Source organism: Pyricularia pennisetigena (genome assembly GCF_004337985.1).
Source record: "Pyricularia pennisetigena strain Br36 chromosome 4 map unlocalized Pyricularia_pennisetigena_Br36_Scf_6, whole genome shotgun sequence".
In the NCBI taxonomy this organism is placed as follows: Eukaryota; Fungi; Ascomycota; class Sordariomycetes; order Magnaporthales; family Pyriculariaceae; genus Pyricularia; species Pyricularia pennisetigena.
Window position 1 is genome coordinate 395,159 of NW_021940918.1, and position 22,374 is coordinate 417,532.

At 53.2% G+C, this 22,374-nt stretch overlaps 6 protein-coding genes across 6 annotated transcripts; 3 read left to right on the top strand and 3 right to left on the bottom strand.

The window, feature by feature from the left end:
* Positions 1–14: 14 nt before the first annotated feature.
* Positions 15–2,154, top strand: PpBr36_05695 (uncharacterized protein; the record flags this gene model as incomplete). Its single annotated transcript, XM_029892848.1, has 2 exons — positions 15–332; positions 412–2,154. The coding sequence occupies 2 exons, from the start codon at positions 15–17 to the stop codon at positions 2,152–2,154; spliced, it is 2,061 nt and encodes a 686-aa protein (XP_029745978.1).
* An 856-nt stretch (positions 2,155–3,010) lies between these two features.
* Positions 3,011–6,448, bottom strand: PpBr36_05696 (uncharacterized protein; the record flags this gene model as incomplete). Its single annotated transcript, XM_029892849.1, has 2 exons — positions 3,011–6,139; positions 6,338–6,448. 2 exons carry the CDS (start codon positions 6,446–6,448, stop codon positions 3,011–3,013), a joined length of 3,240 nt encoding a protein of 1,079 aa, XP_029745979.1.
* A 3,252-nt stretch (positions 6,449–9,700) lies between these two features.
* PpBr36_05697 (uncharacterized protein) lies at positions 9,701–11,954 on the top strand (the record flags this gene model as incomplete). The annotated part of the gene is made up of 5 exons (XM_029892850.1): positions 9,701–9,965; positions 10,058–10,125; positions 10,212–10,757; positions 10,838–11,720; positions 11,848–11,954. 5 exons carry the CDS (start codon positions 9,701–9,703, stop codon positions 11,952–11,954), a joined length of 1,869 nt encoding a protein of 622 aa, XP_029745980.1.
* A 359-nt stretch (positions 11,955–12,313) lies between these two features.
* PpBr36_05698 (uncharacterized protein) lies at positions 12,314–13,288 on the bottom strand (the record flags this gene model as incomplete). The annotated part of the gene is made up of 2 exons (XM_029892851.1): positions 12,314–13,030; positions 13,181–13,288. 2 exons carry the CDS (start codon positions 13,286–13,288, stop codon positions 12,314–12,316), a joined length of 825 nt encoding a protein of 274 aa, XP_029745971.1.
* Positions 13,289–16,680: 3,392 nt separating this feature from the next.
* On the top strand, positions 16,681–19,153 carry PpBr36_05699 (uncharacterized protein; the record flags this gene model as incomplete). The annotated part of the gene is made up of 2 exons (XM_029892852.1): positions 16,681–17,604; positions 17,753–19,153. 2 exons carry the CDS (start codon positions 16,681–16,683, stop codon positions 19,151–19,153), a joined length of 2,325 nt encoding a protein of 774 aa, XP_029745972.1.
* Positions 19,154–19,819: 666 nt separating this feature from the next.
* On the bottom strand, positions 19,820–21,950 carry PpBr36_05700 (uncharacterized protein; the record flags this gene model as incomplete). Its single annotated transcript, XM_029892853.1, has 3 exons — positions 19,820–20,546; positions 20,660–20,952; positions 21,057–21,950. The coding sequence occupies 3 exons, from the start codon at positions 21,948–21,950 to the stop codon at positions 19,820–19,822; spliced, it is 1,914 nt and encodes a 637-aa protein (XP_029746116.1).
* Positions 21,951–22,374: the final 424 nt, after the last annotated feature.

Below are 22,374 nucleotides of genomic sequence, written 5' to 3' on the forward strand. Positions count from 1 at the left end.
CCCGCTGTGTCGCCATGGCACAATATAGCAACGGCTACTCGTCTGCCTTTCGAAAACCCCATGATGACAACTCAATAATCGAGGAGTTGCGCGCCGCTGCCGTGCGCTCCGTCCAATTCATATGGAGGTTTGCCAAGGGTCCAGGTCGGATCATGGCCATCAACGGCCTCACTCGAGCCTCTCATCAGTTCAAGAGGAATTTGGTTGCCCGCCGAATACTGAGCGTTCCTCACTTGCTCGTTGCATTCTGGGTCATCGTGCTGCTGTGGGGGGAACGATGGGTGTTTCATAACAAGGTTAACCAATGTCACTGGGACAAGTGGGAGAAATGGGTGCGTCCTCTATACACTCAGTTTCCACGTCTTTGCATGTTGGCCATCTGCATAGCTAACTTTTGTTGTCTTCCCAAAGCCCGCCGGCGCAAATCCTCACCACCTCGTTCTGGTGGCCGACCCCCAACTAATAGATCCACATTCATACCCTGGCAGGCCATGGCCCCTGAACCCCCTAACCTACAAGATTACCGACAACTACCTCCGCCGCTCCTACAACCAACTAATATCCCAGCTCGACCCGACCTCCCTTTTCTTTTTAGGGGACCTTTTCGATGGCGGTAGGGAATGGAAGACCGCTCATGGCGAATTTAAAGATCCTGAGTGGAACCACCGGCCGGGCTTCGAAAAGGCGCTCCTCAAGAAATGGTACAAGAAGTACACCCATAACTTTTGGCTGAAGGAATACGGGCGTTTCGGCAACATCTTCTTTAATCCCTGGGTCAAGCTTGCTCAGACAGGACCGGTTAAGGGTCAGCGGGGGAGGAAGATAATCGCGAGCCTACCAGGGAATCACGATCTAGGCTTTGGAGACGAAATCAAGATTCCCGTCCGTGACCGGTTCGAGACTTATTTTGGCGAGGGGAACCGCGTGGACGTGATCGGAAATCACACCTTTGTCTCGGTAGATACGGTCTCACTCAGCGCTGGCAAGGCCTATCACCGCATTGAGGAAATCTACAAGCCGACCGAGCACTTTCTCCAACAGGTCGGCTGGGCGAAGCGCAAGGCTGTTGTCAAGGAGCTACGCCATCTCAGAGGCGAGGTCGAGGAGGTCAAGTTTTGGCACCGCATCGAGGATCTCGAGAAGGCCGATTTCACCGACACCCCGAAGCTAGTGACTGAGAAGGATACGGCCGATCTTCCGTCCATATTGTTAACTCATGTGCCCCTTTTTCGGCCACCAGGGACGCCTTGCGGTCCGCTGCGTGAGCATTGGCCGCCTACAAAGCCACCAAAGGGCCAAACGGGTCCCGTGATCCCTGACCATCGCAATGCCATCTCCGTTTCAGGCGGCTACCAGTATCAGAATGTCCTTGACGAGGAGGACAGCCAGGAGCTTATTCGGAACATCGGTAACGTGGTGCACGCCTTCTCTGGCGACGACCATGACTACTGCGAAGTGGTACACAGCATGGCGCAGGGAAACGTCAAGGAGATCACGGTCAAGAGCATCAGCATGGCCATGGGGGTGCCCACACCAGGATTTCTCATGGTCAGCCTCTACAACCCGATAGACACACAAGGGAACCCGCTACCCGGTGCTCCCAAGGAGACCATCCAGACCCACCTGTGCCTGCTGCCCAGCCAGCTGCGCACCTTCTCCCGTTACGGGCTCTTTGCTGTCCTCTCGGGCATCATCCTAGCGATCCGTGCGTTCCTCGTCCCGGTCCTGGGCCTCACCCCCTTTGCGCTCGAGCCCCAACAGGGAGGCGGCTCCATCCTGCCCGTCAAGGCCAAAATGGACGACCCCTACTACGGTCGCCGCACGCCCACGCACGACTCGGGCACCTCGAGCTTTCAGTCCCGCGGCTACGGCTACGGCGTCGCAGCGCCCAGCAGTAAGATGCGGCACTCGACGCCCGGCCACCGCGGTGCCGGCGGCGGAGGCAAATGGGGCTGGGGCTCCAACAGCACACGCACGCCCAAGATTGAGATCCGCCCGGACGACGAGGATGACGACTTTGGCAAATGGAAGGCTGCGAGGCCCAGGGGCGGGCGGCAGCGCTCCCTGATTGTCTTTCGGGAGTTTTGGACCACGGCTTGGCGGTGCCTGTGGATGGTTGCCGCCATATGGGTCTATCTCACCTGGAAAGGGTGATTTATTCTGATTATCGTTTTTTCTTAGCTATATTGGAGACCCGTGGTCATAGCCATGGGTTCTCTTTACGTCGATTCTTTTTTTTTCAACTGTTACATTCTTTGTGTTGTTTTATATTTTCTCTTGTTATCCTCATCAAAACGAAAAAAAAGAAAAACCACTACTGTACTTTTACTGCATTGGGGGGGGGGACGAGAAACAAGTTAAAATGGTGGAACCAACGGCATATTCTTTCATTATCTTTTTCTGTGTATAAAAACAAGCAAAACCGTAAAGAGCCGGTTGAGGACGCACAAAGTCTACGCGCTCCAAAAGTAAAGTTTCATCCATAAAAGGCATTTTCAGGATACTGGTTTTCATGGCTATTTTTTTTTTCTTTTTTTCTTGTCTTTTTCTTTTTTATCACAAACCCAATCAATAATATGCCCCATGTATGCGTTCAGATTACAGCACGGGCTTTTCTTTAAAGGCTCCTGCATCTCAGCTCCTGGGAGGATTTTATCGCGTCGTGGACCATGTTGGTATTAGTTAAATACATAACTTGTATGATTTCAAGGAAAGGAGAGAAGCTTGGATGGCGTTTGGAGAACATTTGGTGGAATCGATACGAGTACAGAACACGCATCGCCGTCGACAGAAAGGAGAAGAAAGCAGAAGCCGCCCAGGGCTAAAGACCACATAAAAAGAGATTAAAAGAGTGAGAGCCGAATCAACCCAAGCAGGCTTTTTTTTTTGTTGCCGCATGTTACAAAAAAATAAAACACGCAAACAAAACACAAAGTGAGAAATAAAGAGGACGAACGCAGAAGGATATCGTGGTGCTCCATTTTGCACTGAAAAAAACACCCACCCCCAGCTAGTGCATCCTCTCAGTCAAGTGAATAACGGCAGCATATCCAGCGCAGCAGCTGGTGCTCATGTTGTGGGCGCACCAGGGGCACTTGACCATGGTCGTGATGGCACCGCTGATGCCCATGGCGTGGTCCTCGACCACCGCGTCCGGGCTCACCATGCACTCGTACAAGCGGCTGGGCATGTCATGCAGGAAACGGCAGCTGCAGCACTCGACCAGCATCTTGGCCACCTTTTGCCCGAGCAGCTCGGGCGGCGGTGCTGCCTTCTTGATCGCCACGGCGTTGGCGGTCGAAGACGGCGAGGGCGGTGGGAGCAGCGACCGCCTCGACACCGTCACGCCCGCAGGGGCGGTTGCCTTGTCAGGGGTGGGTAGGGCTGGTGGGATAATGACCGGCTGGGCCGAGAGCCTGTTGGCCGACGAGTTTGCGAGGATAGGCTTGGGTGTTTTTGGTGCCTTGGGCACGACCATTGAGATCGGGGGCGCAAGCGAAAGTCTTGCGGGTATCTTGGGTGGTTTGGATTGGGGCATCGAGATGAGCGACGGAGGCATGAGGACGGATTTCCTAGCCTCTCTGAGATAGGCCGCGCCGGTGGCCAGCTGCGGGTGCTCCACGGCTATGGCGATCCTTGGCGCTGTGGACTCGTCGTCGTCTGTACTTTCCGTGCTCCTGAGCATTCTGCTCTTCCTCGCTCTCGACTTAGGAGGGATGAAGGGCTCATGCTTAAGGGGAGGCAGGAAGGACACATCGACTGCGGTGGAGGATCCATCCGACTCCTCCTGTGATGTAGCCCTGCTTAGGTCTGAGGGCTCAGAGTCGACCGAGTCGATTGAGCTGGCAACGTTGTGCCACACGCGAGAGTCTGGCTGTTCGTCTCGGCTATTTGTCTTGGCCAGGGACTCTGTGCCTTCGACTTTATCTCCGGTTGCCACCAGCTCCGAAAAGTCAATAACAAAGGACTCGCCTTTTTGGCTTGGCACAGGTGTCGAGAGAACCGGCTTGCCGTTTGAAAATTCATATTTTGCGCTGGCCTCCAGATGAAACGGCGAGTCAATCTGCGAGTAGGTGCTGGATGATCTCTTCAACCGGCTTCGGAGGGACGGCTGCTTCATGACCACTAGGGAGGCCTGGTGGGAGTGACGTTGAGTCCTACTGTCGTTTGCCACGATCTTGCCGCGTCCCGGAACGTTTGTCATCTCACTGACGATTGCAGGCGTTTCCTTGGCCGACTGGGGCCTTGAGCTGTCCGGCGTGGTGTTCAGTGAGGTCATGTAAGAGTCGTCGAAAGACGAGGTTGATGAGCCACCCGAAGTCTGGCCAGCCCTTTGGGAGGGCGCAGCGACAAGTTGCTCCACAGATGTAGAGATCTCTGGCTCAGGGCTGGCCTCATGGAAAGAGAGGCCGCTGCCGCGCGGGTTGAAAGGGCCAGTGATGACGGGAGGAGATTCCGCTGTTGGCGATCTTAGCATCGCCATAGCCTTCTCCTTGAACGACCGAGCCGTTCCGCTGTGAGGCGGTGACTCTGAGGTTCCTCTGTGGCTCAGATAAACCGTCTTGATATTAGGTGGTGACTGGTCGTCAACGGCCGATGACGAGCCACTATGATATGACTGCGCATATGCGTGGCGCGGGGCAGGTGAGAGCCCTTTGTTCAAGCCACTAGCGTCTTGTTGAGCATCTTGGCTGGTCGATTGGGCATACATGGAGCGATGATCCGTGTTTGCAAAGGTTGAAATAGAGCCAGCCGGCCCAGAGATTGGTGACTGCTTCTGCCACCGAAGGTCCCCCTGGAGCGGCGAAAACGTGTTATTGGGCATGGCATACAGAGGGGGCTGTTTCCGAAGCTGGGGTTTGAAATCGCCCGTGTTGTGCGCTGTTTTCGGAAACTCAAAGTTTTGGGCGGCCTGATGGGCCCCAATCCCGGCAACACTGTCATTTCCAAGTTGCGAGAAGCTCGAAGAGTCTGGCGTGGCCAATTCACGCTCACTCTTTTCCTGGCGTGCTTTGAAAAAATTGGCGGTCCTCGCGGTCGTAGAGTAGAGAAGGGATTGGCTTGGGGGGTGCCCGGTATGGGTTTGGGAAATGACGGGACTAGGTGTTTGCTTGTTTTCGGCGGTGACTCTCTGGTTTTTCATACTGGGAATGTCTGTCAGAGTAACACTTCTGGGAATTTGTGCCACTGGGTTGACGTTGTGCTGATGACCATCTATACCGGGACCCGAGGACTGTGATCTCTGCATTGGTACACGCTGCGGTGGGTTGATAACCGGGCGGGCATTGGGAAAAAGTGACAGTGAGCCACTTCTTGAGCGAACGCGCGAGTGTGATAAGACCTGCGAGGCTGCTTCTGTTTCTCTCTCCAGTCTGATACCTCCGACGAAGCCCCGGTCTTGGTCGAATGGCACAGGGGCCACCGTCACCGGTGGCTGTGGCTGTGATTGTTGCTGCTGTTGCTGTTGCTGCGCTGTCGCTGCCATCATGCTCGACTTCGTCGATGTCGTGTAGTTTTCATTCGAGATGCTGTTTAGTGGTGTCGACTTGATCAGCATTTCAGGCGTCTTCAAGATACTGGACGGCTGGGTATTGGCAGGCTTCGTAGAATGTGTCTGGCTGTCGCCTGCAGCAGAGGTTGGAGCTTTGGGCACTGTAGGCAGAGGAGGAACTGGAGATGTGGGCTGCGCAGCTGCACGACGTGGTGCAAGCTTGGAGAGCCTCGATCTCCTCTTTGTTTTCTTATCTTCGGCAGGTTTCGGAGTGGTTGGTGACTTTTCCTTTTCCTTCTTCTTCTTCTTCCTGCTAAACCCAAGATCACCCCATCCCGGTGATTGACATATCGAAGAACGGTCAGAATCATCGTCCTCATCCGGAGCTGCAAAGCTCACCGTCTTGGAGCGGCTTTTGCTATTGACCCGGGCAGATGGAACGATGTCGATGGAAAGTGGTGGGCCTGTGACGCTTCGACGACGAATTGAGTTGAGCATTGCATTGTTTGCCTCTCCCTCTGGAGGTGGTGGTCCCAGGTCACGGCGGCGATCTCGGAGTGTTCTCAGATCCGGCTCAGAAGTGAGATCTTGGTTTTGAGTCCTCAAGTCCGGAGTGCTCTCTGCTCTCCCGATGCCAAGTCTAGCCAGCTGTGGTTTGGTGGACAAATAAGTGAGCAAACAAGTCCAAGGCTCGGTGTATGAAGAGCGAGAAGAGAAAGGTGAAGGACAAGAAGAAGTGGCCCAGAGATTATGTGGGTGAGAACAGTTGGGTAGGGAACTTGTTTGTGTACAGAGGCAAAGTGAGCGAGTGACATGGGCTTGCTGGTTGACGGGCTGTTGTGTTACCTTGAATTGCGTCTCCAGTTCCAACATGCGCTGCAGACTCCCTGCCCTGTCGAAATGGTGTGCGGGAAGACCGCCTTGTCCTGAGCCCGGAGTTGTTACCGAACTGGCCATTGCTGTGTTGTTGTTTTTTTCTTTTCTTTTTTTCCAAAATGTTTCCGTCTCTTTGTTTTCTTTGTATAGTGTAAACGGCGGTTCCAGCCAATGGCAGCTGAGAAAGGGCAAACGGCGCTGCCGACAAATGGAAGTTCCGTAATAAAGTATCCTCCGACTCCTTTTTTTTTACCGGCAACTGCTTGGAATACTCATACAAGTGAGTAAAAGAGTGTGGTGGAGTAAGACACAAAGATGATGTGCGCAATAACTACAGGAAGGGATAGGATGTGAATGAGATACGAGAAAGGGACCAGAGAAGCTAGTCGGGCCAAAAGAATGTAAAGGTCGGAAAATCCGGCCGCTGTTTCGAAACGAATGAGACCTGGGGTTTTCGAGGATGGCGTGGACAAAAAGAGAGACAGATCAAGCGGCAAAGGAAGAGTCGAGGCAAAGAGACAAGGCGAATGCTTCCTATTTTAGTCTCTTGGTGTGCGTATGGTGCGGTGCATTCATTGCGTTGCCTCCTTACCCGTGCTAGCTGGTGCTAACACAGGCACAACAAGCACACATGGCATCTAACGGCAACGTCCCTGATGTCAGGATACATGTGGAGCCAAAACAGCGGCCGCCCTGGCCGTGGGGAGCTCGATACTGTTGCTGGTTGTGGCGCTTCCTGGTTGTGTTTTGTGATTGCACGGACTATAAGGATAGTGAGTGAGCTAGCTGAAATAACTAGCAGCGGTCAGACATGGCGAGCTCCAGGAAACGAAGGAGTGATTGTGCTGTAGGCTAGCTTGGCCCGGTCAACGTACGCAGGACATCTATGTCATTGTGTGGCCGCTGAAGAAAGTATGGAGATGTTTTCCATATTGTTAGGCCGTGAGGCTTTGCTCGACATGTAACAATTGCCTGCTTCTCTCATCGTGTGCTTTCGTTTCTTTCTTTTTCCCTTCCACTTCATTTATGACCCAGTATGCGCGAAACTGTTTGATTATGAGTATCAGATTGTCTGATGTTGTTATCGACTTGAAGAAGCTGAAAAGTCGGACTAAAACAAGATTCGATGCTTTTTTTTTTTTTTTTTTTTTTTCCTTCTCTCTTTCTCTCCATTTCTATCTTGATCACTGTAACTGCCTGCCAAGGCTCGTGATGTTATGGAACCAAGAATGGAAAGAAGGGATCAGTGTGCCTAACTAGCCTGGACCCCAATTCGTCCGTTGAACAAAAACATGCAGTGCGGGAGCAAACACTCCCGCCCCGCATAATTCCCTGTCCAATTGCCGCTATTATTGAAGAAATCTAAGGGTTCGAAATTTTCTTGGTTGCCGAAACCTGGCGCCAAATTACCGTAGAAATGCAATGTATTCTAGCAAAGTCAGCCGGCTTGACGCGGACACAAGGCACGGTTCTCTCAGCCCCAACCAATCGATGTGCAAGTCTGATACAGACCGGCTTTCGAGCTAACCCGCGCCAGGACCATATTAATAATGGGCTCGAAGATCCTTCTGTAGTACGACCACGGACACGCATTGTTTGTCGTCCCTCGTGTGTTTTTTTTTTTTTTTTTTTTTTTTTTTTTTTTTTCTCCCGCAGCTGTCAACCCACCTTTGCAGCCAACACCTCGGACTGTGAACATTCACCTGAAATCGGCTGGCATGGCACGTACGCATACTACCCATGGCTAGGCAACCGAGACAGAGTCACGACTGCTTCTAGAACATCAGCCCAAGCACGAACCAGAAAAGCAGGATGTAGACGATAAAAGATATCCTCCAGCCCGTTTACCACGCCCAGACATGTCATGGGCTTGTGATAGTCGGCTCGCATCCGGGTACAACGTGGCGACGTCGGCCTCAGCGAATGGTCTTCCTCCCGGCGCTATATCTTTTTTTTTCTTTCTTTTTTTTTCTGAAGGTTCTAGAAGTCCTGATCAACGAGCAGCCAACAGTCTAGAGTATAAACGGCCGGGAATACTTCCACGCCTTGACCCAAGCAGTTACTTTGCCCATACGCATCGACCTCTTAGACGCCAACTTGAACAAACAAACTGTTGATTGTCCCTCTAGCCGTCCACAAAGAAAAAAAAAAGAAAAAGAAAAGTATACACACCGCCAAAAAACTTGATTACTATGTTCCGCAAACACACGTGCATTCAGGATTCCCAAATTCGCTTACTGCTGTCATAGAACAAACGATGGATTTGACATGTACATACAATATTCCGGAGAGTCCAGAGCCCCGAGGGTCTAATCTCATCACCACGGCCACTTCGTGTCGTTCAGTAACCTTCCTTTGCAGGTAGGTCCAGACTTGTCTCCAAAGGAGGCACGAGAACAAACAAGCATCAGTTGGATGCAAATCAATGTTGACAGATGCATTCAAGGCTGCTTGACGTGTATCAAGTTTTGGAAATCCCTGGTGGTGCTCGAGGTTTGGTCTTTGTCCCTTTAAGCCGACTCAGGAAGAGTCAGACATGTTATATTGAGCATACGATTAGTGGCGCTGCCTCTGAGCAAGGCACTTTCGATCATATTGAAGTCGAACTAGCCGGAGGCACGCCCCGGCCTTTCCAGGAAGGTCGGTCAACGGGAAGACTGGTTCCATCGAAACGGTGCCCGATGCCACTTGGCTACGGGAGGCTATCATGAGACACATACCAGGTATGTGTTGTCGTCCCATCACGGGAGAAATGTCGTTCATTCGGCGATCCGACCGCATGTCTGGAGGGCCATCGGGGGCATGTATTCCGTAAACGAGAAGTAACAATATATATGCATGCATGCATGCATGCACAAGCGAATGCCGTACATGTCAAGACAACATCTAATTGGATCCCGACGGGACTAATTAAACGCCGAGAGCTTTCTTTTACATATGGAGACCAGGATAATGAAGGGCTGTGACTGCAAAAAGCCTGCGAGTGTCAAAATGCTTCACTCAACTTTAAAGCGTTGATTGAGTTTGCATAACGACAAAATAGCATGAACTTGTTGAGATTAAACAAGTCCAGCGTGCATTGTGTTGTGTTAGCGCAGGACAGAAGAAGTAAAAAAAAGAAAAGGGGGCATTTCGGGGGTTTTTACATACGAAGTAAAGTTAATTAGCAGTCAGTCGTCGCAGGGTGTTGTGTGCTGGCATTACGGGGGCCCGTGCCAAGCCAAGGCATGCTGGGATTTGGCCGACTTACTGAAATCCGGGCCACGACACGCATAAGTCGCCGCGCCTGCCCTTGCCAAACCCTGGGCCTCGCAGTAGGTCATCAGTAACAATATGTGGCAGCCTTTATCATTTCTGTCGAGCGTATACCGCCTTGAGGCACTCGACACTCGCCTCGTCACTTCGACGTCGCTGCCGTACAAGCCGGCAGCACCAGGCGATGAAGCGATCGCCCATAAGAAGCAATCGCAGCCCCATTCCGGCGTCGAGGGCCGCGCCCAGCCCGCGAAATGGAAGACTCCCGAGTTTATATTCTACTATGTCTTCCTCATCGTGGTAATTCCGTACATGTTCTGGGTAGCGTATGATGTTTCCAGACGTAAGTTCTACATAGTTTCTCTTTGGTTAACTTATTGTAATCATTTACCAGGTTTACCGTCAAAGAAAACCACTAACAACTGACGTCCGCAGCATCTGACCCCCGGTATCCCAAATATGAACACCTGCTTGCTCCCGGCTGGATTCCGGGCCGCATGATCGTAAGCATTCCTGGGTGTACCATCAAACCAAGAATGCCAGCCATGCTGCTCGCTCTTACTCACGCATACAACTCACTCTTCGTCAGGATGCCTCGGACCCGCAATACCACACCTTCCGTACCAACCTCCCTTACATGGGCGCCCTCCTAATCGTCCATCCTCTCCTCCGCCGCTTGTACAACATACTCCGCCCCGTCTCACCAGACACTCGATCGCCCACTGACCGGGGTGAAGCCCGCCTCCAGCAGCGAGTATCCTTTGACGCCATCTTTGCGCCGATCCTGCTTCTGGCCCTGCATGGCTTCTCCGCATTCAAAGTTCTCCTGATCCTCTATGTCAACTATACATTGGCGACGACGCTACCCAAGCAACACATCCCGGCCGCAACATGGATATTCAACATTGGCATCTTGTTTGCCAATGAGTTATGCAGCGGCTATAGGTTCAAAGATATTGCAACCTTTCTGGGGAGCAGCGATGGGCTGCTTCACAGGACCGGGGAGTGGATGGATAGCTGGGGAGGTATTTTGTCTCGTTGGGAGATACTTTTCAACATTACCGTACTCAGGCTCATCAGCTTCAACCTCGACTACTACTGGAGTCTAGACAGGCGAAGCATGAGTCCAATAGAGGTACGAACCGACCCAACCCGACCTGTGACACCCCTTTGAGTTGCTACGAACTCTGCTATCTTGTAGCTAACAAACAAAAGGAGAGAGCTGACAAACAAAGGAAGAGACAAGAGGATCCTGCCAACCTCTCGGAGCGGGAGCGCGTCTCGACGCCGGCTAAGCCACGGGACTATTCTTTCCGCAACTACCTTGCCTATGCTATCTACGCACCTCTCTACCTCGCTGGTCCCATTCTGACCTTCAACGACTACGTTGCCCAGCAGCGCCACCAGGTCAGCGGCATCGAGACGCCACGCACTTTGCGGTATGCGCTGCGGTTCGTCCTTGCCCTGCTGGCCATGGAGGTAGTGCTGCACTTTGACTACGTCGGCGCCATCAGCCAGGCGCAGCCCGTGTGGGGCAGCTACACGGCGGCCCAGCTGTCACTTCTCTCATACTTCAACCTGCATCTCATCTGGATGAAGCTGATGCTCGCGTGGCGGCTGTTCCGCCTCTGGGCCCTCCTCGACGGCGTGGACCCGCCCGAGAACATCATCCGCTGCGTCAGCAACAACTACAGCACCCTGTCCTTCTGGCGCGCATGGCATCGCTCCTACAACCGCTGGCTGATCCGCTACATGTACGTGCCGCTCGGCGGCGCCGACTTTCGCTCCCGCAAGGCGGCCGCCAGGTCCATAGTTACCTACCTCGTCATCTTCACCTTTGTGGCCCTGTGGCACGACATACAGCTCCGCCTGCTCATCTGGGGTTGGCTGATCGTGCTCTTCTTCATCCCCGAGGTCGCCGCTGCCTATTTCTTCCCCGCCCAAGCCTGGGCCGACCGCCCGACGGCATACAGGATGATGTGCGCGGCTGGCGCTGTCATCAATGTGCTGATGATGATGTCGGCGAACCTGGTTGGGTTTGCGGTCGGCCTGGACGGGCTGGAGAGCATTCTGAAGGGAATCTTTCATGACTTTTCCGGTAAGTTGTTGCCATTTTTTTTTCTTTTTTGGGTTGTTTTGTTTCAGACGAGAAAACAAACATGACTAGTTTTCCTTATTCTTTTTTCGGGAGTGCTTTCTGCTAACATAGCCCGTCCTGTTGGCAGGCTTAATGTTCCTGGGGATGGCATGTTTGACATTATTTGTGGGCATCCAAATCATGTTCGAGGTACGAGAGTCAGAGATGAGAAAAGGCATACGCCTTAAGTGCTAGACCATGTCGAATTGTATATAAACATAATTTGTGGTCAACTATGTTTAGCATGATTGATCCTCGCACTGTAGCGTCACTTGTGCATGCTTCCGTAGGGATGTAGATCAGCCAAAAGCACGGTCCGAACCATTTTAGATGCGATCAGATGACACCCTGCAAACCAACGTCATGTACTCGAGGAGTTGTTTCCAAAATCAAATCTATGATGAAATGTAGAGGGTATCTGGTGAGTACGATTGTGTATATGTTGGAAAACATATACACAAAGATTAAAGAGCGACATAGTGGTGATACAATGTATATGCAGAGAAAAAGAAAAAAAAAAAGGATGGGAATAAAAAGTCGTTTGCAAGCTCTGTTCACCTTTCGTATTTCCCATGGTGGGCCGCCTCGGGGTCGCTCGTCGTGCTGCTTACTGGACGATCTCTAGATGAAAACTTGCCGCGCATGCCGAGCTTGCTTTCCGTCACCCACTTCCTCAACCAGATGAGACCCAGCACCAGCAAAAAGACGACGACGCAGCCGACTGCGATGCCGCAGACGTAGGCGGCGACCTTGCCAGCACCTCCCGCAGGGTCGAGGAAGGGATATACGTAAAACCCCCTGGTGGCACGGGTCAGGTAGGCGAGGCAAAGGTAGAGGGCGAGGATGATGATGAGCCAGAACAAGTGTATCCAGGGCGGGAGATCGGTACGGGCGACAAAGATCTCAAACAGGGCGAAGCCCGAGTTCATGGCGTGGCGGCTGACGTTGCTCCAGGCGGCAAAGGCTGTATTGAACCAGGGGCCGACGTACAGAACGCCCCAGTAGACGACCGTGACGATGATGGGGTAGGCGCAGATGGTGGTGTAGTAGAGCGAGTGCAGGGCCTGGAGCGAGCGCGGGAACCGGGAAAGCAGCGAACGGCCGGTCGCGGCGTACGTAGCCGTGTGCACGGCAGAGATGAGCAGGTAGAAGGCGATGCCCCAGTACGTGAGCACGGTGAAATACGAGAACTCGGCCGTCGCCTGGTCCGACTGGCCGCGGGCGACCTGGGTGCCGATCGAGACGAACTGGGTCGTTAGCGCATAGAGGCCCTATTCAAATGACGGAATTTTGTCAGTGTCCAATTTCTCTGTGTTTTGTTAAGTTGACGAAATTGAGCCCGGTCCATCAATCATTCGTTATTGCGTCATCCGTTGAACCATTTTCATCTTGGTAAGGGGAGGAGAAAAAGGGAAGCATACAAATAGCAGCCGACATGCGAACAGAACCCAGGGTGGGAGAAACCACGAAGTTACGAAACGGTTGGACGGATCGAATTCATCGTGCCCAAAGGCGAAAGGGCTCCCCATCTTGCTCAAAGTCGCCTCTTATCCCTTCTATTGAGGATTTGAGGATTTGAGGATTGTTTTTTCTTTTTCTTTTTCTGTTCGGGTTGTGTCAACGATTGGGCTTGACAAAAGGTGTGGAAGCGCGCGGGAGCAGCGGCAAGGGGCGGTCGGTTTTGATATGGAGTTCGACTTTGGAGATAGGCTGAGCTAAGTCTGCCTCTGCCCAGTTTGGAAAGGTTCTCCGTAGGCGATGCAGCTCGGCAGTGCAAAACACCAAGGACCACAGATTCGGATTGGGCGAAGACCGAGCCACCAATTCCATTTATTTATTCGGGAGTCACTTCTTCAGGGGGCCACTTAGGGCTGGTCGCCCTGCGCTCGGAAACGTCCGTTTTTTTCATGCCTCGCTCGCGATCGAAGCGAGGTTTTGCATCTGTCAAAAATGCCATCAAACTGAGTTTCTATAGCTTCAACCCTTGTAATTTCTATAGGGACTGGGGAAGTCCTTGAACAAGGCAGCGTCTGCATGAGAGGCGGACCCCCTCAACTGAATCGTGAATTTCCTAGTTAGTAAGGTGCGCCCGCCAGCAAATAAGCACCCCTTTTTAAAGCAACGGCAAGTGGGCAGGATCCGCTAATACTTGACGATGGGTACCATTAAAACCGGTAAATGCTCGGTTCGGGCGCGTCATCCTTTTATAACATATGGCAGCAGACACTCGACCACCAGTGACAGCTGGTCAACAGCCCAAGCCCTGGCAGCCCTTCTTGGCCCTGGGCTATCGAGAAGAAGTGATCAGACTGTTTACATGTGACAAGAAATTAATGACCATCAGCCGCACTTGACAATTATTGTTACTAGGTAAAAGGCTGCCTGTCGACAGAGCTAGGCAACATTGTACGCGTATGGTTGGTCTGTTTGTTTTTGTCAGCTTCAGTTAATTAATCCGTGCAATCAATACAAAGTTTTTGTCACGATCGGGGAAACCGAACTTGTCGATTCAGTGCTTGGTGTTTCGTTGCACAATAGAAACCGGAGAAAATAGGTAAAGGAGAAAAGATCTGCACGCCGGCGCGGCTCTTATAGTGATCGGGTGGGTTCAAATCTGCACCTGAGCGCAGCCTGTGCGCGATGCGATCGTGGTTCACGGTGGGACAGTCCCGGAATATAACTGCAGTCATTAACCACGCGAAATCTGGTGTCCAGCAATCAATCAAATCGTAGTAGGTTAGGTATGCAAATAAGAATCCTGACGGGCGGCAGGTCGTAATGGATCGTCAATCCTTGGCAGAAAGAGGCGACTAGGATAAACTTCACCAACCGGGGGCTAGACCAAAGCAGAATTTGTGTGAAAACTGTACAGTATGACTGTCAATTGCTGCTATTGCACAATCCGGCACAATGTGGCATAAGGTTCAGTAAACGTACTGTACCAAGCAAGCCAAGTGATAGTCTGTCCGTACTCTACCCACTCGCATCTGATGTCCCGCACCAACAAAATGACAATGTAGCAATTGCCCCGCCGAGGCGTATTGTAAGGGATGGTCAGGTGCTGGCGTGTACCTTGGTCGCCTTCCATACCTTAGGTCCCAAAGTTATGGATGAACCTCTGCACAATTGGCTCTGGTGCCAAAAACCGGGCACAGTGGTTCTCCTGGGGGACGCAGCCAACAGTACTTGGCTGGTTCGCTTCCACCTATCAACCAATGTTTAACGACATTTGTGCCCATCTCCCGCAATCAATTGATTTTTGCTCTGTTCCCCTGCAAGCCCCGCCCTTGCAGATTTCGAAGCCAAAAGCAAGCCATTCAATTAAATTCGTTGCACGCTGGCGCACCGTACAATTCCTATCAACGTGGCAGTTTGCTTATTGTACTTTATTTCCCCCTTCGGCTTTCTAACCCCCACCCCATCTCGCCAAGGTGCTTGTGGATCCTGCCGTTGGGGGGAATGTGCGGTCTCGTTCTTTATGGACTCCTGCACGACAATCTTTTTTTTTTTTTTTTTTTCTCTTTAACTCCTATTTTTCCTCGGTCCCTGTCTGTCTTGGTGTCTTGACTTGAGTCTTGGGGGCCTTGCCCTCAATCATAAACTCTACTAACAAAGTCCCGGAAATAATGTTTTCTACTTTCGGAAGAGTTTCTGGGCAATATTAATTCATTTCTACATACCTAGCAGTCACAAAATGTGCATTTCAGCTGAATGTGCATTGATCACGAATCTTCATCTTAATTCTATCTCTGTTTCTGGGTATACGGGAGGTAAATGCCCTACTTGTCCGTTCTGGCCTAGCTCTCATCATCGAGTCTTCCAGAAAAGAAGATCGGTTGTTTGCTAATATCGTATTCCCCACCCTCAAACGTATGGCGGCTTCACCCTGTTCGTTCGTGTCTGTCTAGCACACACAGGGTTGATACCACCTAACTACCTACCATATCCATACCTGCAACTTTGCACCCAAACCTTACCTTACTTACCTCAGTCCCTCACACCGGGCCTCGACCTCGGATGCCAGTGTGCATCTCCTCCCTACCTAAACATACCCTACCTAGGTAGGGAACTAGACTACTCCTAGTCCAACCTAGAGCTTAGTGGGTAGGAATTGCGTACCAGCTCACCCAAGCTCACTCAACCTCCTTTTCTCGGTACCTGAGCCTAGCACTGGAACCACACACCCACCAGCCCACCGAACCAATATTTCGTATGCAGCCTCCATTCTGGGTTGGTTCAAGCGCCCTTGGCAACATTCCTGACTGCGCCGCCTCTGTCATTAGCCAACACCGTCCAATCTTCGTTAAAGCGGCACCAGGCAAATCGTCAAACGCCCACTCTCGTTTAGTCTGGAAGAAGAGAGCACTTGGTCCACTCTAGGAGCTCGATCGAGTTATTTGTCCATAGACAAAGAGAGTGATAGGGAGCAAGAGAAATCAATCTTTAACGACCCGACGGAACGGAAGCACGTTGTTTCCCCGAGGGAAGGGCTCCTGCAGCCACCCGATCCAAAACACCCACCAATACATAGCACTTGGCGACCTAGCCCTGCGTGTCGACCTGTCTGTCAGCTCGCAATGCATCCGTCACAGGTCTGAAGGATTCTAACGCGTCTGCTTTTTTTTTTTTCCCTCTTCCTATGGTGGCTCGCCTGTTCGATTTTTTTCCGGTATATCCTACCTCCACTCGACTCGACTCGAAAACTCCAACCCGTTGCCATCGACTCTAGCCATCTGCCTTCGTGTTTACCTGCCGTCGTGTCTCCTCGTGGGGTGCAGCCTTGGTGTAGCCCGGGGAGAGACGGATTATTTCTTTACTAGATACGACCTGTAACGAAACCGCTCGACGTGGACCGAAACTTATATAGAATACGCCATTTCCTCTGGTGCCAACGTAGCCGTAGCACCATCCCAATCCCAACATGGCCACCTCCACGAGGTACGCGCAGCCCGCGGAGGAGCACGACGATGAGGGCGAGCTGCTGTACCCGCCCTTATCCGCCGCCACGTACCAACGACCAGAATCACGGCCAAGGGAGGAGGAGGTCAAGGCACAACCAAAACAAATTGAACACCCGATACCATCCATGCAACAGGCTTTTTCCGAGTCGTATCTCGAGGCCACCTTGGAGGGGGCTTTGGAGAAGCCGAAGCTACGGACCAAGGATGCCAAGGGCCGCAGGGAGGAGTTACTCGACCAGGACAAGTCGGACGGTGCCCCGAATGCCATGTGGCGCTTCCGTCCCGGGCAGACGTGCCACGAGTTGCGGAAGCTAATGGCGCAGGTCTCGTTTGGTGTTTATCTGCTCCTCAACGGGCTCGCAAATAGCAACGCCCAGGTTGTGTCCATCTTGCAAGGCCACATTGACGAGATCGACGAGTTTCTTGAGATGACAATGGAAGACATCGAGCTGGCTAGCAAGGATATAATGGAACGAATCGATTACCTCAAGCTTCCCATGGACAACATGACAGTCTTTTCCACAATGCTAGAGGACCGCGCCTTCCGGCTCCAGATCGTCGAGGGCAATGCCAAGATAGAACACATACTCTCTCGCACGACGACAGCCCTAGTTCAGTCGGCACAGGATCTCAGCGAGGGCTTAAAGTCGAGCAGGGAGTTTGCGGAGTATTTGGAGTCGCAGGAAGGCGGGCCTTGGCAGCTGGGACAGAGTGCGGATGTGGTTGACATCTTCAATGCAATGCGGGGCAACACGGAAGGCTGGCTGAAGACCTTTGTCGATTTGCAGTCCAAGACCAGTGAGCTGAACGCTCTTATAGTGAAGCTTGAGAACATGGTATCTTTGATAGAACGGACGGCGGGGAAGGTCAGCAGACGCACAAGAGTAAGATGCCCAGAAAAAAAAAATCCAAGAAACCCCCCAGTCGGCTGTATAGAGTGTGTCATGGTGGGCATGCACTGTATCAGGAACCAGGAGCAATTTTTGGCTGTGAAACCGCGCTTTTTGCTAACTTTATCTGCCTCGCTTACAGTTCAGTGTGCAGCCCTTCACAGCCCCAGATCCCAGTCGTCCAATATCGCCCGATTCTATTGACAACACTACTCCGCAAGCGTCACCACCACGAAGCAGGGTTGCCGCGGCAGCCCCACGACTCACATTGAGGTTCAGTCGAATGCCGGAGGAACGACCTTCAGGTCCAACCTATTTTGACCTTCCCGTGAGGACCAGCCTCTTTGGGGCTGCGACGGCGCCTCCAGCGCCTGAGATCCCTGCGCGGGCATCACGGGGCCAGATGTTGAAGCCAGCTCCCCATGGCCCTGACCGGTCAAGTTACCAGTCAGACTCGGAATCGGATTTTGACCTTGATGAGATGGCAGCACAGTTTGGAAACTCGCGGGCTTCACGTTGCGGCTCGGCAAGGCCAAGGCCAGATTCCGAGATTCAACCAAATATTGTTGGCGATGGTAGAGATGATCGTTCTGAGTCGCCACCCCCGGTCCTTTTGCTACAGCCTAGGACTTACACTCCCGTCCCTCCTGCTCCCATACCGTCACCGCGCGTCACGGAAGAACGAAAGAGCGGGTACACGTCTGCAGATAAATCTGCGACCAAAAGGCTCTCAGTCACCAAGTCTCTGGGAGACCTGAGGGCTTCGAGTTCTGGAGTCAGGTCGCCCCCAGCTGCTATCAGGGCTGAGCCGAGACTGATACAGATTTCACCACCACGCACCGCAGTGGAGACTTCGCGCTCACCTCGCATACCGCCTCCGTCGCTAGAAAGAGAGGAAGAAGGTGGCGGAAGCCCTCGAAAAGCGCAGCCCAACAAGAGAACATCGCTGAGGGACCGGGTATCACTCAAGACAACACCACCAGAGTCGATACACGTGCCACCGCATAACGCGCCGGAGCTCCAACAGCCCGTTTTTGCATCGGCGCATGAATTCCAGAACTATCAGACGTTCGTTGCACCGAGCCTGAACCATGGTGCAGACCGAGCCAGTGGCCGCCTCGAGGGCAGACCAAGCAACCCGACCATAATAACAGACTTCTCCCCGCCAGTGTTCCCGGGCGTTATTCCTTCACCACATTCGGACCAGCAGTACTTCCGACCAGTGCAGGCAAGTCCACACTCGCCGCTCCAGCAGCGGCCGCACACGGCCGGCGGCCTCAACCCACAATACCTTCATCACCAGCGCAATGTCCCATCCGCCATGGGCATGAGTATGTTAAGCAGCGTCTCGACGCTGAACCAGGATTCTGCGAGCTCGCGAAGGTTGAAGAAGAAGAGGAGTGCGTTTGGCTGGCTCAAGAAGGCCTTCTCCCTGGATGAGGAGGAGAGGTTGGCTTATGAGGCCAAGAAGGCGCAGCAGACGCCGAACCCCTACTACGATGCGCGCAGCCCCAAGTTTTTGGACGGCAAGCGGATTAGGTGATTGCGGGATTGAGAGTACGGAGCTGCTAGCTTGTATAGCGCCCGACCGACAATAGCCGCCAAGGTTGCGCATTCCACGCAATATTAAACAAGAAAGAAGACAACAAAAAAGAAAATGACGCAAAACAAAAATAGAAACAGACTTACTTGAGATACACACAGACATCCATACCCATGCCCAACGCGGCAAAACATGAAGACTTCACGACTCAGCCTCATAGCACCAATGCGTTTAGTTCTCGGTCACTGTTTTGGCGAATAACACGCCGACCGACTGCATTGATACCCTCCAAAAAGCATAGCACTATATATACACAAACACATACACATTATCCTGGCGTTCTCATATCTTCATCAAGATCACGTCCCTGTACACGAGCTAGGACTATAACAAACAATAATTAACAATACCAGGGTTGCATTTATCGGGTTTGGATTTTTTTTTTCCGGGACAAGCGAGCAATTTCTTTTTTGTTCTCCTTTGATATGGATTGGTTCAAGACAAGTCCCCAATTTTGATAGCAGATCGCCTCAGGGTTGTTTCTATTTGGATATTACCTACCTTGGGTACTTAGTTGAGATCTAATGATACTGCAACATCAACAGCAGCCCCGTCAGATTAGTACCTTGCCATGAATCTGCCTGTCTCTGTTGCGTTTGGTAGATACTAGCCCGCCAACCCTCTCTCGGATGAGAAGAAAGCCGAGCACCAGAAAGAGTCAGTCGGCAGCGTGCCATTCAAGTCCAGAAGCCCATCGAAGGTGCCATCGGGAACGAATGAGAAGCCGGAGAGGTCGACAGAATCGCGGCATTGCTGCTGCTGCTCCCCCTCGACCGCCTCTCCTACTCCTCCTCTAGGAGTGGCGACGGGGGAGCCGGCGGCGGCGGTGGTGGTAGCGGCGGCAGAGGCACAACCAACCCCACCGCCTCCGCCTCCGCCTCCAATACCCAGCACCTCCCTCGCGATGGCCTGGACCTCGGCCAGGTGCCTCCTGCCCTGGGGCCAGACGTGCGCCATGGCCATGAGGCAGCCCATACCGAGCCTAACCTGGTGCCTGCTCAGCGAGAGTCCGTCGTATGCGGCGGCGGCGGCGGCCGGGGATGCGTCTTGTGGTGTTGGTGGCAGGTGCTTGCAGGCCGAGAGCAGCGTGATGGTGCCCGCCGTCATCATGCAGATCGCAAAGGGCGTGTGGCAAAACGGCCGGGCGGGCAGCGCGAGGAGTCGCACCTGGGCCTGGATGGAGCGCAGACACCGCGTCGTGTGGATGTTGTTGGGTGTTTGTGTTGCTGCTGCGCTGTCGGTCATGGTCGTCATGGGCTGGGGGCATGAGGAGTGCGCCTCGAGGGCGTTGAAGTGGAGGGATGAGTATGGTCTGTGGAGGCCGATGGTCCAACTGAAAAAAAAAGGAGGGGGGTTTTTTGTAAGCAGTTAATGTTTAGGGTTGTTGGAATTACTTTGCTTTCCTAAACAACAACCCCATCCGCAGGGCGAGGATTGGACACTCACGCATGGACCGACATAAAGGCCTGGAACATGAGCTCGTCAAGCTCCCCCGACGCCGTCAACACGTCGCGCTTGCAGTCCGGTAGCAGCATATCCCAGCCCTCGACGATGGCGTCGACGCTGTAGATGATCTCCGGGGTCGGGAAGGTGTGCTCGGCGTCGGCCGGGACGGAGGCTAGGGCGGATGCTATCCCTCGCGTGGCACCTATGAGGTAGGCAAAGGAAGAGTAGACGTGGTTGTCTGGAGAGAACTCGCGGCTGTCAAACTCGTCGAGCGTCTTGGGTGTGGGGATCGTCTGCTTTTTTTCTCATTGTTATTGTTATTTTCTACTGTTTGTTCAAAAATCCTCGTTGGCCGGGCGCGTTTTCAGGGTGGGAGAGGAGAGGCGTGGTGGCTCACCCCTGATTTATACTCGCGCTCCTCGCACGGTAGGTCCGCCGTGATGTGCACGCCGCGGGTCGCAAAGGCCGCCCTCTTCCCAATGCCGGCGTACCAAGCGTCGACGACGTATATCGACCACCAGGTCCGCCGCATCGACTCGGCCAGCACGGGGTCACCGGGGCCCGAGTGCTCGACGGCGAACTCCCTGCGGTGCATGCCGAGGCCGATGGCAATCCCCAAGGCGGCGTCAATCTCGCGCCTCGCCGCGTCCCTGTCGCCGCACCAGTACGACGCGATGGAGTAGAGCAGGCGGCACTGCGCCAGCGCCGGGTCCGGGTGTAGGTCGCCGCGGGCGTGGATGGCGAGCCTGACCGACTCGCCCAGCTCGGCGGCCTGGTCCGACTTGGCGTACAGGCTGCCGATGAACCTCATGCTCGCCAGGAGCGGTTCGTACTCATCCCTACGCGCCCTGCTGCCCAGGCTGTCTGCCATGTATCTCTGGGGGAGGAGAAATGGGTGACGACGGTGGAAGTGTCTGTAGTACAGATCAACCAGGGGGTCTGGGGTCCCCGCTGGGACCGTTCCGGATGCCGACAGGGGCGGCGACGGCGATGCAGTTGCAGCAAAAACTGCAGTTGCTCCTGATCTACGCCTCGGCTGTCTTCCCGCGCCGTCGTGACTCCTCACCCCAGTAGTGCTGCCGCCCTGTTCCTTGGAAGCTCGCCGGGCAGCCAACTCGGCCCGCGTGAGGCCACCACGTCGTGACGGAGTATACTCGCAATGCCGAGCCTCGTAAGAGCAGCGGCTGCAGTGGGGGCGGATGCCGTCGCAGCGGACATGGCGGTCCCGGCAGGCTGTGCAGGCCAGCGATGACCTGTGCGTGAAGGTGGAGGATGCTTTGGTGGCGGTCATACTTTTTTTTTTTTTTTAATTGTTTGTTTCCCCCTTCTCTTATGATTATCCTAATTGGTTTCCAACATGACTCTTCTTGTGATTGATTGCCGCGCCGGTGAATAGTGGGAGTGGCTATTGAGGCAGGACTCACGGGAACCGGGCTCTCGTTGCGGGTATTCGGGGATCCGATTGTTTGCCTGCAGGTGCTTACTAGGTCCTTTTCTTGGCCAGCGTGCAATAGGCGATGATGACTAAAAAGCAGGTTTGTTAGTGTCACCACTATATTGTATTCACTTCCACCCCACTGCATAGGCGAGACGACATCGGTCTAGACTGGTCGCCATTTTGTCTATACGACTATGCAAATAGTCCGTATCGGGAATCCCCTCGGGGATCCGCCTATAATAACACTTGCAGCATATAAAGAGACAAACTCGACCGT